The sequence below is a fragment of the Neoarius graeffei genome, chromosome 12, assembly GCF_027579695.1.
Source record: "Neoarius graeffei isolate fNeoGra1 chromosome 12, fNeoGra1.pri, whole genome shotgun sequence".
NCBI classification, from domain to species: Eukaryota; Metazoa; Chordata; class Actinopteri; order Siluriformes; family Ariidae; genus Neoarius; species Neoarius graeffei.
In genome coordinates, this window is record NC_083580.1 from 40,422,297 (window position 1) to 40,441,144 (window position 18,848).

The following is an 18,848-nucleotide window of genomic DNA, read 5'->3' on the forward strand; positions in this document are numbered from 1 at the left end:
CTTGGAATTCTTTGAGATTTGGGCGACTTCAAAAGTATCGGAACAACAAATGAAACACAGTTTCAATAATAATTGAATTTATTATAACAAAGATAAAAATGAATAATAGCAGTTGAAATATATACAAATATTATATATACTTGATGAGATGTGTGTGTGGTCATGATGAAGACAAAAGATTAGCTTTGTGTGCTAATTAAGATGTGTTTGTGTGTGTGAGGCCTGGTGACCACGTTTCTAAGTAACACAAGAGAGTTAGCTTTGGTTGCTAAGACAATCTGAGGTGTGTGTCACCCCGTGGAAAAGAATTAGCTTTGGTTGCTAAGACAAAAGAATTAGCCCTATGTGGCTAGCTAAGGCCCAAGGATCCTACCTCGTGGAGTTAAAACAAAAGGTATGTATGTGAGTGTGGAGGAGGGCCGCCACGTGTTCCCTTGAGACAATACACTTAGCCCTGGATGCTAATGGGACAAAAGAATTAGCCGTAGGCTAATTTCACTAGCTTATAACAGTACTAAATCCACTGAAATCTTGATGCGGTCAAGATACGTGTAATAATGAAATTAAAGTGTTAGCCAGGAATAGAGAGAGAGCATGCAAAGCCTATCAAACAATTGAGAGATTAAAATAAAATAGAACAATCATCAATTCAACACGCTGCGTGTTTACAGTGTACATATTTAAACCGTTCCTGAGTTTAAATTCACACTTCTTCATAAAACTAATTCCTAAGACTAGTTTTGCCCAAATGCCAGTCTTACTTCAGTATCTCGCCTCTACGCAAGATTATGAGAAGATGTTCCGAGATTTTTTGGAGTTTCACCGTTGTGGAGCACGAGTCGCTTCGTGAAGCGCAGAGAATTTCTTGGTCCGACGCGTGGTCGCTCGTGATGAAAAGAAAGTCTCTGATCAGACAATGTGCACAGAGAATTAATTAGAAGGATCCGGTCGCTTCTAACCTTAAATTAAAACTGCTCTGGGCTGCAGTTTTGTACGTACTTATAATGAATAAAACCGGCTGTAACTCGACTGAGTTAAAAATCACGCGATTCTGGATTTTTACCGTGGCCAAAGGTAAACAAAGAAATCGCATTAAATCGTGGATCTTGCAAGAAAAAGACGTCTTTCTTGGGTTTTCTGGTGCAGGGTATCTCTTTGTGTCCAGATGGCTTGAAATCCAGACGAGAGAGAGAGAGACAGAAGCGTTGTTCCGTTTCTTATGCCTTCAGGGAGGAAGTGATGTTGGTGATCCCGCCCAGCATGACGTAGGTCAACGCGGAAGTTGGCTGATGGGAAATGTAGTTTCTTAAAGGGACTGTGTAGTAGTTCTTAGACGGACTGTGTGTGTACCTACAACATCTTTTCCAGGGATATTTCAACAGGACAATGTGAAACCACATTCTGCACACATGACAAAGGCATGGCTGCAGTCCGTACATACGAGGGTGTCAAAAAAAAAATCCCAAATAGAGAGTGTGTGGCAAATTTTGAAATGAAAAGTATGACATCGATGACCCCATACTCTTGCACACCTTAAGACCAGTTTGCAGGAAGAATGGGACAAAATATGATCTGGAATGCTTCCTCACTTGGTGTCTTCAGTCCCTCAACATCTTTTAAGTGTTGTGAGAAGGAATGGTAACATTATAAAGTGGGAAAAGCTTGACTGTCCCAACTTTTTTTTGAAGTATGTTGCAGGAATCAAAATTGAAGTGTTTATTTTCAAAAACAACAAAAGTTAATGAGGTGAAACATCAAATAATGGGCTGTTGTATTGTTTTGAATGCAGTACAGGTCAAAGATTATTTACTTTTTTTATTTCAATTTTAACATACCATCCCAACTTTTTCTGATTTTGGGGTTGTAGTACCTATTCAAAACAACATGTATCAAGCAAAATTTGGGATGGAGTCATGACTGAATCAATATGTGCTCTCTAGATAAGTCTGGTGCCAAGTGCGTATCTCTCTTTTTGTACTGATAGCAGAGCTCCCCGCACGCAAAGCGGATATCCATACTTAAGAGAATATGGTAATGCATCATCCTGATTTTTGATGGCTTTTGACTGTATAATGTCCATATATATGACAAACGTGTACCACCACAGGGAACCCGATTGTAAGTGCAAGGCAACACATCTCATAAACACTTGACCACCGGATAACAACTTTTCTATCTCTATTGACATTATGATAAATGAGTTTTTATCCAGCGCTTATTTTTAACTTGCTTTTAAAAACAAAACATGAGATTATTTACTCACACGTTTTATGGAAAATATTCATGACAGTTTCATATAAAACTAGTTAAAATTATTTTATTAGTCCATTAGCTGGTTGTGTAATTGACAGCTTCTGTTATGTAAGGGCGGTAGACGGATGTAATCACAGGAAGAGTTTTATTGAAAGCACGCTAGCAAACAAATCCAAATGTAGACATAGGCAGAGTCAAAAAACAGGTAGTGGTCAAGCGAGGCACAGACAGGATATCAGAGGTAATACAATACTCAAAGTCCAAAAATACAAACAGGGTTAAAACCAGAAGAGCGGTACAAAATACAAGGCTTGGTAACATCAGATGCAGGGTACAGAGTGCATACTTCATAAAGTCTGTGTGTTACTAAAAGTCCTTAGATGTATGCACTGTGATTGCGCTCTAATCAGGAACAGGTGCATGGTAATTAGTCCTAATGGCGCTGTGTCTGTCCAAACACGTAGACGTAATAGATGTAACCAGACAACTGTTTGACACATCAAGTTTGATATTTGATTGTACCTATCTAGTAATTATGTAAAGTGAAAGTGCTGGTTTGCTGCTGCCCACCAAGCACCCAGCAGAGTCACACCATAATAAATGTCGTGGTGTTGTTTCTGGCGCATGGCATGCAGTGACAAAGAAAGGAAGAAATATGTATTCGTAACTGTGATGCGTATCTCATTGTTAGTATCACGGTCACAAAACAATGCAGCAATTTATTGACACGAAATACACTACACGACACAATTTGATGGTTCATATTCTATATTATTATTATTCTATTCAGGTTGAGTTTGTGCCCTTGCAAACATTTTCCTCATACACTCATCAGGAGCTCCGCTTTTAGGTAGTGTCTATATATACGTCTACATATACGTATGTATGTATGTATGTGTGTGTGTGTGTATATATGCGCACATGCTATTCATTAGGAACTTTGCATACTGCATTTTCTTACTCTCTTCTGTCTTTGCTCCTTGCTTCTTCTTAAACTGTGTGATTATGTGAACTTTCGCTTTTAGCAGATGACAGATTTCACTTGAGGTTCTAGCACATGAATTGCATAAACCTTAATTTCTGTCATTATTTCACAGGTGCTGTTTCACTGGCTGGTGCACAAGCCAATCTATGGGCAGTGGAAGGAGGGAATAGATTAGTTTGCTCTGAACTTTTAAAACTAGCAAAGGCCAACTTGATCCATTCACAAGTTACCACCATTTCCCTTGAGTCAGCAGGTATTTACATGTACTCTCAACCATATATCTGTTAAGTTGGTTCTCAAAGCTCATGCCCTCCAGACTATCCACATTTGTGCAATATCTTCATGTTGCATTGTTTTTATTAAAAAAATTCTTATAACAATACATTTTATTCCTCTTGTTTCACAGTTGCCATTGATTACAATGTTTATTAACGAACGGCATGCGATGCATTTTAAAAATGTATTTAAATTTAAAATTGTGAAATGTCCACTACGCAGGTTAGATTCTGGCATCCCTTATGCTTTCTCTCTTCTGTCTCTTACTTGAAGATAATAAGACGCAAACAAATCACAGGTTCTCCTGTGACAGAGAAATTGGAAAGTGCTAACTCCTGTCCTGAAAACTGTCTTGTGGCAGAAAACTTACAAAGAGCTGACACTCGAGGCTCCTTGATTTAAAAAAAAGATAAATTGTCTATTTGTAGAAATCTTCACCATATTAATTATTACACATTTTTCTTTGTTAGATGACCTTTTTTAAATTTATTAGGAACAGATTATGTAGATTGTCTGCCAAGTCCCTGTGAATGAGTTGTTACTGGTAGATGACAACAGCTGAGCTCATTAATAAAAACCTATGATTTAAAATACAGCCAGAATTAGTGTCAAAGATGTTGTTATAGAAAATTATTCAACACCTTCTGACCAGTCAGATTCAAACATTCGACAACACTGTAGTGTAATATCACAACTGAAATAAATAACTGAAAAGGTTTATACACTATGGCCAAAGGTTTGTGGACACTTGACCATCATACACGCGTGCATTTGTTGAACATCCCATTCCAGCTTTAGTCCCCCTTTTCTGTTATAATAACCTCTGCTCCTCTAGAGGAAGGCTTTCCACTTGCATGGCTGTGGGAATTTGTGCACAAGAGCATTAGTGAGGTTTGGCACTGATGTTGCATGAGGAGACCTGGGGTGCAGTCAGTTTTACAGTTCATCCTAAAGGTGTTCAGTGGGATTGAGGTCAGGATTCTGTGCAGGCCACTTGAGATCTTCCACACCAACCTTGGCAAACCACATCTTCATGAACTTTGCTTTGTGCACAGGGGCATTGTTATGCTGGAATATGTTTGGGCCTCTTAGTTCCAGTGAAAGGAAATTGTAATACTATTCAAAATACATACATGCGTGCAGCATACAAAAACATTCTCTACAGTTGTGTGCTTCTAACTTTGTGGCAACAGTTTGGGGATCTAAGTGTTATGATCAGATGTCCACAAACTCTTAGCCATATAGTGTATCTCTGAATATACCCGTAGTGTTAATTTAACTCAAATGGAAACTTTGCAAGCATCATATTTTAACCATCTTTTCAGTATCACATACAGTACTTTGTGTTTGTGCAGTGAGATTTCATTAATTGCAATTTACAAGCTTGCAGAGATTTTTAGCTTATCTTTGAAAATAATTTTAAAAAATAATTTTTTTCAGAGCTAATTAACTAATGCTAGGTAGTAAGTTATGTACACTGCGTTTCAGGTTGTGTTATGCAAGCTTGTTAAATTTAACCTTTAATCTACAAACAAAAATGAATGTTAATCACAACAGTAGAGAAAATGTTAGAAGTTTTAATATTAGAAGATGGACTGTTTACTTTGCTGGAAATATATTTCTTGGTTCCAGTAACATTTCTACCCACCATTTTTGTGCAATTTTGTTGTTCAGAACAGAAATTTTGGCATCATTTTGACTGAAAATGATTTGTAATGCTGGCTTTACATCTGGATATACATTTGAATGTATCTCAGGGGTGCACAAATGTACCAAAAATTGCTATCTACATATGCAACCTTTAGTATTTAATATTTTGAAGTGTATATAATATGTATATAATATTGCAGTATATTATACAACCGATGTGGTACATGCCAGGGGCTGTATTCAGGAATCTTAAGGCGAGAACTAGCTCTTTGCAGGCTGATTTAGGCTACATCCACACGACAACGGCAACGAGATGTTATTTAAAAATATATCGCGTCCAAATGGGCAACAATCAGTAAAATATCAGGTCCATATGGCAACGCAACGCTTGCTGAAAACGATGCAATACACATGCCACACCTCTAGGGGCGCTGTAAGACGGTCCCTTCGGAGACACCAGAACAATAGAAGAAGTAAGGATGCATATTAGCCACAAAGTCAGGAAAATCTGTTTGTAAAATTACATTATAATGACCAAATACAATGAAAAGTATTTTTCCAGTCTCACCTGTGAAAGGTAATCCCATGTGATCTCGTTTGGATGGCAAACCTGTTGGTACAGTTAAACGCAGCTAATCTTTATTCTCCGCTTTGACCTCTCCAAAATGGCGGCGAGGATGACCTATGATTCTACGCGGAAGGCGGTGTCTTTAATGGTCCGGAATAAATTGAATGCTAATTAAATAATGATTAATTTGCTCCTCTACGCCCTTTTTGAGGAATGTATTGTAGGACTTAAACCCACATCTGAAGAGGTGAGATCGCTCTTTTTTTCTCTATTTTTGCTGGCGGGATTGACTCTCTCTCTCTCTCTCTCACTTTGCACCATTACACAATAAATATTCACAGTGAAAATATTTTGTAAGCGCGTTTCATGAACCAAGTTATAGGATTTGTTGACAACTCGCATCGCAATGAGAAGATCATTGGCACTACTGGTGTTAAGAATCAGACCATTTCATAAATGAATATTTTGCTGTAGAGCTGCAGTGTTTGTACAATTGCATGTTTTTGCTTCACTATTACTGTCACTATTCTGCTTCTTGCATTACTACTGTGAACTAACACTGAACATAATAATAATAATAATAATAATAATAATATCTAAGCTCGTGTTTCACTCTCACTAGTGCTCTGTAAGGCTTTTTCCTGGTGATATTCGTTACACTTCTACCCGGCATGAAGCACTCACAGTCATGTGGTTGTGACGTCATCGTAAACAAATCCGTTTTACTCATCCAGACGACTTCACAACGGCAACATTGCCAGATCTTTACACTCTGGAACCCGTTCTCAAAAAGATTGCGTTTTGGGCACCCAAAACGCCGGTGCCATGTGGACGCCAGGCCTAAACGATAAGCAATTGTATCGGAGTCACCTGAATCCGTTGCCGTATGGACAGGGCCTTAGAAGAAACAACTAATATTAAGAGTACTTTCCAAAGCATTTTAGAAAGCTAGGGATAATCCAGAGGCCTTCTAGGTCAATAAGCCAAATGATAGACAATCCCAAACAACTACTACATAATCAAGCAATACAGCAATGTCCTGTTTTGCATCAAACGGTGAATGCACTCTTGGCTATCAAATTCAATTCAAACTTTGCAGCGGATAACTTTTTTTTAATAACTGAATTGGCAGTGATTGGCTGATGTAGAGTTCTGCATCATAACTCCTAAATTAAAACCTATTGCATAATGGCATATTACAACAGCAGCATTGTTAATAATAATGATGATGATGAAAGTATTGTGATCCGACAAAAAGCAAAAATTTAAATTTTCACATATTACATGTTCTTTTAAATATTTGCAAATTACAAAACTATGGATACACAATGGTATAGTATGCTACATAAGAACTGTTTTAAAATTGACAAAGGACAAATCAAGTACAAGCACCATGTGAGATTCATGTATGAAATCAGCAATAGCTTTTAATGTTTAACTGCATCTGCCAATCCATGGCAATACTCATTCATGAAACATGCAATATTCGTCATCTATAACAGCAGGACCCTGCTTTGACTCTTAACTTAGAAATTACTCCCAGCAAGTCCATGGGTAGAGTTTAAGGAGGAACTACAGTGGTGCTTGAAAGTTTGTGAACCCTTTAGAATTTTCTATATTTCTGCATAAATATGACCTAAAACATCAACAGATTTTCACACAAGTCCTAAAAGTAGATAAAGAGAACCCAGTTAAACAAATGAGACTAAAATATTATACTTGGCCACTTATTTATTGAGGAAAATGATCCAATATTACATATCTGTGAGTGGCAAAAAGTATGTGAACCTCTAGGATTAGCAGTTAATTTGAAGGTGAAATTAGAGTCAGGTGTTTTCAATCAACGGGATGACAATCAGGTGTGAGTGGGCGCCCTGTTTTATTTAAAGAACAGGGATCTATCAAAGTCTGATCTTCACAACACATGGTTGTGGAAGTGTATCATGGCATGAACAAAGGAGATTTCTGAGAACCTCAGAAAAAGCATTGTTGATGCTCATCAGGCTGGAAAAGGTGAAAAAACCATCTCTAAAGAGTTTGGACTCCACCAATCCACAGTCAGACAGATTGTGTACAAATGGAGGAAATTCAAGACCATTGTTACCCTCCCCAGGAGTGGTCGACCAACAAAGATCACTCCAAGAGCAAGGCATCTAATAGTCGCCAAGTTCATAAAGGACCCCAGGGTAACTTCTAAGCAACTGAAGGCCTCTCTCACATTGGCTAATGTTAATGTTCATGAGTCCACCATCAGGAGAACACTGAACAACAATGGTGTGCATGGCAGGGTTGCAAGGAGAAAGCCACTGCTCTCCAAAAAGAATATTGCTGCTCGTCTGCAGTTTGCTAAAGATCACGTGAACAATCCAGAAGGCTATTGGAAAAATGTTTTGTGGATGGATGAGACGAAAATAGAATATTTGGTTTAAATGAGAAGTGTTATGTTTGGAGAAAGGAAAACACTGCATTCCAGCATAAGAACCTTATCCCATCTGTGAAACATGGTGGTGGTAGTATCACGGTTTGGACTTGTTTTGCTGCATCTGGTCCAGGATGGCTTGCCATCGTTGATGGAACAATGAATTCTGAATTATACCAGCGAATTCTCGAGGAAAATGTCAGGACATCTGTCCATGAACTGAATCTCAAAAGAAGGTGGTTCATGCAGCAAGACAACAACCCTAAGCACACAAGTCGTTCTACCAAAGAATGGTTAAAGAAGAATAAAGTTAATGTTTTGGAATGGCCAAGTCAAAGCCCTGATCTTAATCCATTCGAAATGTTGTGGAAGGACCTGAAGCAAGCAGTTCATGTGAGGAAACCCACCAAGATCCCAGAGTTGAAGCTGTTCTGTACGGAGGAATGGGCTAAAATTCCTCCAAGCTGGTGTGCAGGACTGATCAACAGTTACCGCAAACGTTTAGTTGCAGTTATTGCTGCACAAGGGGCTCACACCAGATACTGAAAGCAAAAGTTCACATACTTTTGCCACTCACAGATATGCAATATTGGATCATTTTCTTCAATAAATAAATGACCAAGTACAATATTTTTTGTCTCATTTGTTTAACTGGGTTCTCTTTATCTACTTTTAGGACTCGTGTGAAAATCTGATGATGTTTTAGGTCATATTTATGCAGAAATATAGAAAATTCTAAAGGGTTCACAAACTTTCAAGCACCACTGTACTTAGTAGCATTTAGTGCCACTAAGAACTATTTGAGATAAGGTAAGATTCTGTGTGAATACAGCCCCAGGTTTGTATTAATTTTAGTAATATATAAAGTTTGACCCATCCCCCATTTAAATGTACTACAGATTTTAAATGTATTGGAGACCATTTTTGTTCTTTTCCAGTGCCATAATACTGTCCAGTAGCTACCATTGATTCTTTCTAATGTGCCTTCAATATTTGGTTGATGATAACGTATCTTACATGTCCTTTTTACTTATTCTAGGTGAATCTCACCAGTACAAGCTCAGTTACACTACCCAAGCTGAGATTGCATCAGATATCTACGACATAGTTGTTATAGCCACTCCTCTCCAAGAAAACATCAACCCTGGAATCTCTTTCCTAGGCTTTGAACCGAAGCTACCAGAGATAACTGGGTCTTATCACACAATGGTGGCTTCTATTGTCCATGGTTATCTCAACTGTACTTACTTTGGCTTCTCTGACCCCAAGCTTTTCCCCTTCACAAGTGTGCTGACCACAGAAACAGCTGATCTCTTTTTCAACAGTGCCTCTAGCATCTGCCCAGTCAACATCAGCACTGGCTTTCGCCGCAAGCAGCCACATGAGGCCCGAGTCTACAAAGTCTTCTCTCCAAAACCACTAGAGAAGGATGAGCTAAAGACCCTTTTTAAGTCTTACTACTCTGTTCAGGTCATTGAATGGAAGGCATACCCTCGATATGGAAGCTCTCAGGAGATGCCGCCTATGATCCTGCATGACAATCTTTACTACCTCAATGGAATTGAATGGGCAGCAAGTGCCATGGAGATGAGCTCTGTGACTGCTAAGAACATTGCGCTCCTGGCTTACTATCGCTGGAGCAGACAGCTTGAGATGATTGACCAGAAGGACCTCATGCACAAGATCAAGACAGAACTGTGATGTTTTGTGACCAAAAACTTTTTTTTTTTTTTGCGGGGGGGAAGTAAACATCTGAAATTGATGGATTTGTTTTGGAGGACATGGCCCTTTGCACATCTATTTCAAAATTTCCAGTCATTGTCTTGATTACTACTGTATTTTAAAAAATGACCGTGCTAAAGTCATTTGGGAAAACAGTACTGGTTTTTTTTTCTTTAATTTGTGGTTTGCTTGAGTGATTTGCTAGTTTAAATAAAGTGTTTATGCTGTACTCATTCTAGATTATTCTTATAGCAATGTAACACATTTAGCTTGTTAATTTAACACCTGATTTATTGGCAAATTTTGCACTAATACAGGTGGGTTCTGTACAGTCTAATTACGACACTTCCTACAACAGTTCGTTTATTGTTTAATTGTATTGTTGAATTGTTTTATGCAGAGAAATGAAATATGGATAACATTAATAAATTGTTAGAATAGACTACTTTACAATTTCGTTACACTGTGCATATTTACTGGCTAGGTCATTTTAAGTAGCTGGGCTGTGTGTAAATGGTTTAAAGAGCTTTACAAGGAGGTTTTAATTTTGGGGAAACAAAAGACTACAGTTCACTGATCGCTACATAAAATATCTGGATAGCCCATTGGCCAGTAAGAGTGAAGCCATCTGGCCACCATATTAGCATGCACATTGGATCGGTATGGTCATATCTCTGCCTAGGAAGCTACACAAAACTGGACACGTTATTCATCTAATTATTGAGGGGGGAAAAAATGGACATGTTATTTATACACGTGTGTGTGTGTGTCAGCATGTGAATGGTTGATTTTTGTGGCGGTGTTTTGTGTTTTAATCATAATGTACAGTATTCAATACATTTTATCATCAGGGACACATTCAGGAAGATTTAATGCAGATATTAATAATAATAATAATAATAGTGTACAATGGCGGCATGGTGGTGTAGTGGTTAGCGCTGTCGCCTCACAGCAAGAAGGTCCTGGGTTCGAGCCCCGGGGCCGGCGAGGGCCTTTCTGTGTGGAGTTTGCATGTTCTCCCCGTGTCCGCGTGGGTTTCCTCCGGGTGCTCCGGTTTCCCCCACAGTCCAAAGACATGCAGGTTAGGTTAACTGGTGACTCTAAATTGACCGTAGGTGTGAATGTGAGTGTGAATGGTTGTCTGTGTCTATGTGTCAGCCCTGTGATGACCTGGCGACTTGTCCAGGGTGTACCCCGCCTTTCGCCCGTAGTCAGCTGGGATAGGCTCCAGCTTGCCTGCGACCCTGTAGAAGGATAAAGCGGCTAGAGATAATGAGATGAGATGAGATAGTGTACAATTGTGGCCTTGGCCAGTCTACCACAACATAGGTTTAAAAAAAAAAATCACATTGCAGCTGTAGAATTTGTGTTGTAACAATACCCAATTCAGAATAACTTGATAAAATGTATTACATTAGCATGCAAAACACTAGAATGAACTGCTTAATTCAACATGGCCTTGGCTCACTCATTACAACATATAACACTACTGGCACTGGAATTAGAATAATACACTTTTTGAATCGGCCTGTGATTTAGCAGAAAACAACCTTTCAGTATAAACAATCTCAATGTCTTTACTGTATTTTACTGTAATTATGATCATTCATAAATCAATTTATTACTTTTAATGGAATTAATTTATTCTTTCCCAAAAATCAACATACTTGGCTTTGAATTAATATATAATCAGCATAAGATGAAATCAGTGTATATGTGTGATTACATATTAATCAAAATACAATCATCATAAACCAAATTATTGCTTGTATGATGACATCAAGGCATGTATGCATAGTTACATTTAGGATATACAGTAAAATTACCGCATCTTGTACCCCATTTATTAGAAATATATTTCCATACAAATTAATATTTCCAAAACATTAAAAAGAATTTGACACAAATTTCAAGAAAACCTAAATAACATCAGGCAATACATATTTACGGTATAAGTATATCAAACAAAAACAAGATAAAAATAATTAAATAGTATTTAAAAGCCAACATGTATTAAAGACAATTAGATGCGAGATATTAGTGTGAGTACTGAGGAATAATCTATAAGTTACTGAACTCTATCAGGATCGATTCATGTGTAATGTGAATTATGTGACCAATAAATACTGTTAAGACATGACTGTGAGAATGAAGTGAAATTGGCAAATAACATGAGAAAATAATCCTGTTTTAATAACTATCATAAATAGAAAGGAAGAAGAAATATACGGAAGATACACTGTATAAGAGAAAAACTGAAACAATCTCCATAAAAATAATTATAATATTAAAAGCACATTCAAAAAAATATCAGAGACTGAACTGGAAAAGGAAAAAAAACCTAACAGTGAAGGGTGAAATATAAAGATATGTAAAGAATGTGGGTAAAGTTGATAAAATAAGAGCAGGTAATGAAAGGGACAAAAAAAGTCAGGAAATACTTTTCTTGGGGCAAATTTGATTGGATACGACGGTTTAACACATAAACCAAATACATGCGATGTGCATGGTAATATGTCGGCGAGATGGCTTCACTCGTGTTTACAGCACATATTGGACAATGAGCTCACCAGATAGTTTACATAGAGATCAGTGCTACAATGTTAAAGAGATCCTCCAGCAGATTTATTCTCAAACTTATTTAAAGTAAAAGTAGTCACAGATTTAAAAAAAATCAAACTTTCGTTTTTGGAGACCAAATAGTGTTCGAGAAAAACAATTTTTTTTTAAAATACCAGATGGGCTTCCTGCAGTGGTGACATGCAGTGACGTATGCAATGACATCAGGTAGTGGTCGCTTGGAGCAACTCGGCTGTTTATATTCTCTGTTTACATCGTAGTTTTGTTAGTTTTACCAGTATTTTATTGAATTTATTAGTTTTTAAGTATGCCTCACTGAAAGTAATTAAGTATGCCTCATTGCACATATAAATGCCACAATGATGCTAAAAAGAAAGCACAAGCTGGAACTAGACTGCATTTCTGCAGAGAAAATGCAAAGTGTGCTTGCTCAGCTGTGGCAGTGTCACCGACAGAAACTGGATCAGACATGAGACTTTGTGCTGCAAATTTTTATTTTTTAACATGGTGCTGGTTCTGGGTAGATTAACAGAGAGTTTGTGTGTGCGGTCGTGCACTCTAAAATCTTGGTTTAAAATGGCTCAACTCGCAGCGCGACATGACACTTCATGGTCTAAAATATATATATTTTTTACATGATCTACATGGTGCTGGGTATATTAACAGAGTGTGTGGCATGGTTTAAAACAGATTTTAGAGCACGAAGTGTGCAGCATAACACGACACAAAGTTTTTCTCCCGAAATGCCATTCTTTTGAATGGGGGAAAATGGATGAGTGAAAAGAAAGGAAAAGATGAGTGTGGGTCAGAACTGATTGCATGTATGTTTCAGGGAGTTGGCCTGAGGTATCACATGAAGTTTGGTGGGTCTCCGATGAAGCGTGTCCGACCAGGACGGTTCAATTCGTGAGCTCCATTCATTCTCTATGGTGAAAAAATGACAGAAAAACAAGAATAAGAGAACAGGTGCGTCTATCCAAAAGCCGTATACAAGCACACTTCACTGGTTCAGGACGGATGTGTTAGAGTTGGAATGGTGTCGATATCTTTTGTAAGACAAAGACTTTTCATTTTGTAGATTTCTGCGTGATGCAGCTTACAGACAATTCACTTGATGGACTCATGGCTACTTGGGGAAAACAGTAAGGAGAGTTATTAGTGTGCTTGCTGAGCACAAAGCAGCGTGAAGCACACTATTGTTCTTTTTAAGATTATTATTTATGTATTGTGTCGCTCACTGTTTCTGTCAGTGGTAAGAATTTCCTGAAATTCTCTATCAACAAGATTCCTCAAATTTCAAGGACTTTACGGTGGATCCTTACAGACTGGATGATAAGAGTTTTCTACAACTCAACAATTCTTGTTCTTATACCCAGGTCTCTTCGATAATTGTCTTGTTGTTATGCTGAGTGCTCCTATTATGATAGGAATGACTTTTGTTCTCATATTCCATAGCTTTTCTTGTTCTCTTGCTAGGTTTTGGTACTTCTCTATTTTTTCTCTCTCTTTTTTATTTACTATCATATGATATGGCAAAGTCTATTATTTTGCATTCCTTCTTTTCTTTATCAATCAATACTCCATCAGGTCATCTGGCTTCTATGGCATGGCCAGTCTGGATGCTGAAATCCCACAGTGACTTACAGGTGTCATTTTCTGTTCCTGTTTCCAGTTGGTGTTCATAACATCTTTCTGTTACAGGTACTTTTATACCTTCGGCACAGTTCCCAATGAATTTTTCTTCCCACCCAATCATGCCTATGTTTCTATTCTTTTTGAGCAAGCATGTTACATTCACTTACAATATGATTCACTGTTTCATCTACCTCTCCACACAACCGACGCTTGCTCTCTTCCTGTGTTTTATCAATCTTTGCCTTGATATCATTGGTTCTTATTCCTTGTTCCTGGGTTGCTAAACTTAATGATTCAGTTTCACGTTTTATTCCAGTTCCTTTAAGCCACAACCAGCTCTCTTTTCCTGCCTCATTATCTGTTTATCTTAAAAACTGGCAATGTAATGTTTTCTCCTTCCAGTCCTGTTTCCTTTCAGTTTTCTTTTGATTCTTGAATTCAGTCACACCCTCTCCTTGAAAATCATCCGTCTGTCTTGCAACCACTAACAACCTTTCATTGCTGTTTCTCACATAATTCTCTAATCCAAGCTTAGCAATGTCAATAGCATCTTCTACGCTCAAAAGTCCTCTGCCACCTTCTTTCCTGGGGTTGTAAAGTCTGCTTGTATAGCTTTTTGGGTGCAGTCTCTTATGCATTGTTATTAATTTTCTTGTCTTCCTATCCATATCTTGTTTTTCTTCCTTTGTCCAATCTAGAAAGTTAGCTGAATACCTAATTAAAGAGACTGCCCAAGATGTTCATCCCTTTAATCATGTTTTCCCCATTCAACTTCATCTTGAGAACTTTTCTCACTCTTCTCTTATACTCCTTTCTGACCTTTTCCTTCATTTCTTGCCGTTTTACTTTATCAGTCTGTAGATATATGTTGCTTCCTTTATCTTCCAAGAATTGTATTACATTGTCATCTGGCAGTTTAATCCCTTCTGATATTATCTTTCCTCTTTGTTGGATCAATGTTGCACATTTTTTGATGCCAAATTCCATTCTAATGTCATTTGTGAATATTCTGATTGTCTGAACCAAAGAATTGAGTGCTTTTTCATTTTCTCCTGAAGATAATTTGTACCCTGATTTCGACTTTTGTAGTATACTCGTAAGTGACATTACGAACAACAATGGTCATAAAGAATCTCCCTGAAATATTCCTCTCTTTATCTCTACCTCTCCCAACACTTCCTTTCCACTTGTCAGTTCTACCCTCCAAGATTTCATACATTCTTTCATAAACACAATTACTTCTGCATTTCTCTGATGTTCTCAAGAGATTCAATAATCCACGAATGTGGCACCATGTCATATGCCTTTTGGTAGTCAATCCAGGCAACTGAAATACTTCTCTTCTTGACTTTAACTTCTTTCAACACCATGTATAATAAATCTGCCGTCCCTTTTAATCTTTTCCTGCATCCCTTTTGTTCTTCCGGTAGTATTGAGTTCTCTTCCATGAAGCAGTATATCTCTTCAGCTAAAATACCAGTTAATAGCTTCCATGCAGTAGAAGCAGGTGATTGTTCTATAGTTGTTAGCTTCCTTTCCTTTTATCCTGTCTTTCTGTGTTAAAACAGTTCTTTCTTTTGTCATCCAACTAAGGACCCTTCCCTCCCTTAAACAATTTGAGAGATTAATTCTCAGCAGCTCATGCATGCTTTGGAAATTTTTTAAACCAAAATCCCTGTACCAGATCAAGACCAGGTGCAGTTAGGAAGTTTCTGTAAAACCTTTCTTAATATTTCTGTTGTTATTTCAATCTTTTGTTGACCAACTTCCTGATGGACTTCTCATTTGAAGTCTTCCATTATTAAGTCAAGTTTATTTGTATAGCGCTTTTAACAATAAAACATTGTCGCAAAGCAGCTTTACAGAATTTGAACGACTTAAAACATGAGCTAATTTTATCCCTAATCTATCCCCGATGAGCAAGCCTGTGGTGACGGTGGCAAGGAAAAACTCCCTCGGACGACATGAGGAAGAAACCTCGAGAGGAACCAGACTCAAAAGGGAACCCATCCACATTTGGGCAACAACAGACAACATGACCATAACATTAACAGTTTTAACAGTTTCATTTATGTTGAAACTCTTCATTGATGGAAACTTGAGTGCAAAACTGTTCATGACAACTGCAGTCCTCAAGTTAGCAAGTCAACTGTAGTCCTCAGCCATAAAATGCATTACATAAAAGCATATTATTATTAGTTTGTTTTTGTTAATTCGCCTGTTTTTTTTTTTTGTGGCACCGCTACCAGTGGCGGTTCTAGACCAAAATTACTGGGGGGCCGAGGTGGGACCAGTGTTTTTTCAGGGGGACAAATAAGGATAAAACATGGCAATATTTAAGCGTTCAAAATGTTTTGTTTATTTAAAACCAAAACAAAAATACATTGAGCATAAATACAACCCCGATTCCAAAAAAGTTGGGACAAAGTACAAATTGTAAATAAAAACAGAATGCAATAATTTACAAATCTCAAAAACTGATATTGTATTCACAATAGAACATAGACAACATATCAAATGTTGAAAGTGAGACATTTTGAAATTTCATGCCAAATATTGGCTCGTTTGAAATTTCATGACAGCAACACATCTCAAAAAAGTTGGGACAGGGGCAATAAGAGGCTGGAAAAGTTAAAGGTACAAAAAAGGAACAGCTGGAGGACCAAATTGCAACTCATTAGGTCAATTGGCAATAGGTCATTAACATGACTGGGTATAAAAAGAGCATCTTGGAGTGGCAGCGGCTCTCAGAAGTAAAGATGGGAAGAGGATCACCAATCCCCCTAATTCTGCGCCAACAAATAGTGGAGCAATATCAGAAAGGAGTTCGACAGTGTAAAATTGCAAAGAGTTTGAACATATCATCATCTACAGTACATATCATAGAAAGATTCATAGAATCTCTGTGCGTAAGGGTCAAGGCCAGAAAACCATACTGGGTGCCCGTGATCTTTGTGCCCTTAGACGGCACTGCATCACATACAGGCATGCTTCTGTATTGGAAATCACAAAATGGGCTCAGGAATATTTCCAGAGAACGTTATCTGTGAACACAATTCACCGTGCCATCCACCGTTGCCAGCTAAAACTCTATAGTTCAAAGAAGAAGCCGTATCTAAATATGATCCAGAAGCGCAGACGTCTTCTCTGGGCCAAGGCTCATTTAAAATGGACTGTGGCAAAGTGGAAAACTGTTCTGTGGTCAGACGAATCAAAATTTGAAGTTCTTTATGGAAATCAGGGACGCCGTGTCATTTGGACTAGAGAGGAAAAGGACGACCCAAGTTGTTATCAGTGCTCTGTTCAGAAGCCTGAATCTCTGATGGTATGGGGTTGCATTAGTGCGTGTGGCATGGGCAGCTTACACATCTGGAAAGACACCATCAATGCTGAAAAGGTATATCCAGGTTCTAGAGCAACATATGCTCACATCCAGATGACGTCTCTTTCAGGGAAGACCTTGCATTTTCCAATATGACAATGCCAAACCACATACTGCATCAATTACAGCATCATGGCTGCGTAGAAAACGCAGACGTTTACAGACTGTTGTAAAGAGAAAAGGGGATGTCTCACAGTGGTAAACATGGCCTTGTCCCAACTTTTTTGAGATGTATTGTTGTCATGAAATTTAAAATCACCTAATTTTTCCTCTTTAAATGATACATTTTCTCAGTTTAAACATTTGATACGTCATCTATGTTCTATTCTGAATAAAATATGGAATTTTGAAACTTTCACATGATTGCATTCCGTTTTTATTTACAATTTGTACTTTGTCCCAACTTTTTTGGAATCGGGGTTGTACAATGAGATAAACATTCTGTCTGAATAGCCTAAACATAAAATAAATTGTGCTCAATAAATCTTAAAACCATGTTTCTCTTTTTTGTAAAATAAGATTTCTATTTTTGCATCCAATGAACCTTTTATCTGTACAATGACACTTTTTAAATTCACAGCATGAATGAATTTTCTTTTTCACAGCATGAGACTTGAATGTACAATCACTATCTAAATCACACTGTCATCATCTCACTCTTTATGTACAGTAGGGGGGAAAATAGAAAGAAAAAAATAAATTCACATACAGTGGTCTCAGAATCACTTGCAGTCACGTGACCGGAAAGTACACAACCGCCATCTTGTCGGTCAAAAACACCGCTGAATACTGCTGCACTCGTGTACAGAATGGATCAATTTCAACCGACTGACTACACGGTTCATTTTTCTAATGAACAGATAACTATATATATGTCTAAAATAAACGATCTACAGATTAGTGACCCTTATGGCTTACCGGACGGAGTTTTCACGACCGGATTTTGAACTGCCAGCGGAATACCCAGACGTGTATAATTACCTCATTAACTTTCCCTCGCTGTTCAGTGGTGAAGCACTGCGTGCCTATAAATCTCTGGACAGTTATCTTTACAGAAATTCAGGATTTGTCAGCGACTCAGATGTGGCATCTTGTAAACAAGAATCCTCATTGGATGGGTAAGTCACTTAAGTATTGAGTATAGCACTGACCAGCCGATTATAGAATAGAATAAGGTAATTCCAGCTGTAATTCCAAATCGTCCATCTTGTTTACATGGATCTGGCGTTGGAGAGATAGAGGCTTAGCAGTGGAGATTTGAGTAGCTGTTTTCTGAGCTTAGTCAACAGGCTGGCTCTGCAGCCTCGCTTTTGCTTCCGCTCCCGACGCTGCCTCCTTCGCTTTGCTTCCGATAACAATCCACGGAGACCCTGCTGGT

General features: G+C 38.0%; 1 protein-coding gene across 3 annotated transcripts in view; it reads left to right on the forward strand.

The window, feature by feature from the left end:
- Positions 1-10,808, forward strand: part of LOC132895358 (prenylcysteine oxidase-like) — a 68,460-nt gene extending 57,652 nt beyond the window's left edge. The window contains exons 5-6 of one of the 3 annotated variants that reach the window (XM_060935892.1): positions 3,351-3,491; positions 9,191-10,803. In XM_060935892.1, coding sequence (XP_060791875.1) covers positions 3,351-3,491; positions 9,191-9,852 — 803 coding nt within the window. In that variant the 3' untranslated portion in view covers positions 9,853-10,803. Of the gene's footprint in view, positions 1-3,350; positions 3,492-9,190 lie in introns of all 3 variants that reach the window. The other 2 variants (XM_060935893.1, XM_060935894.1) reach the window with 2 other exon arrangements.
- Positions 10,809-18,848: the final 8,040 nt, after the last annotated feature.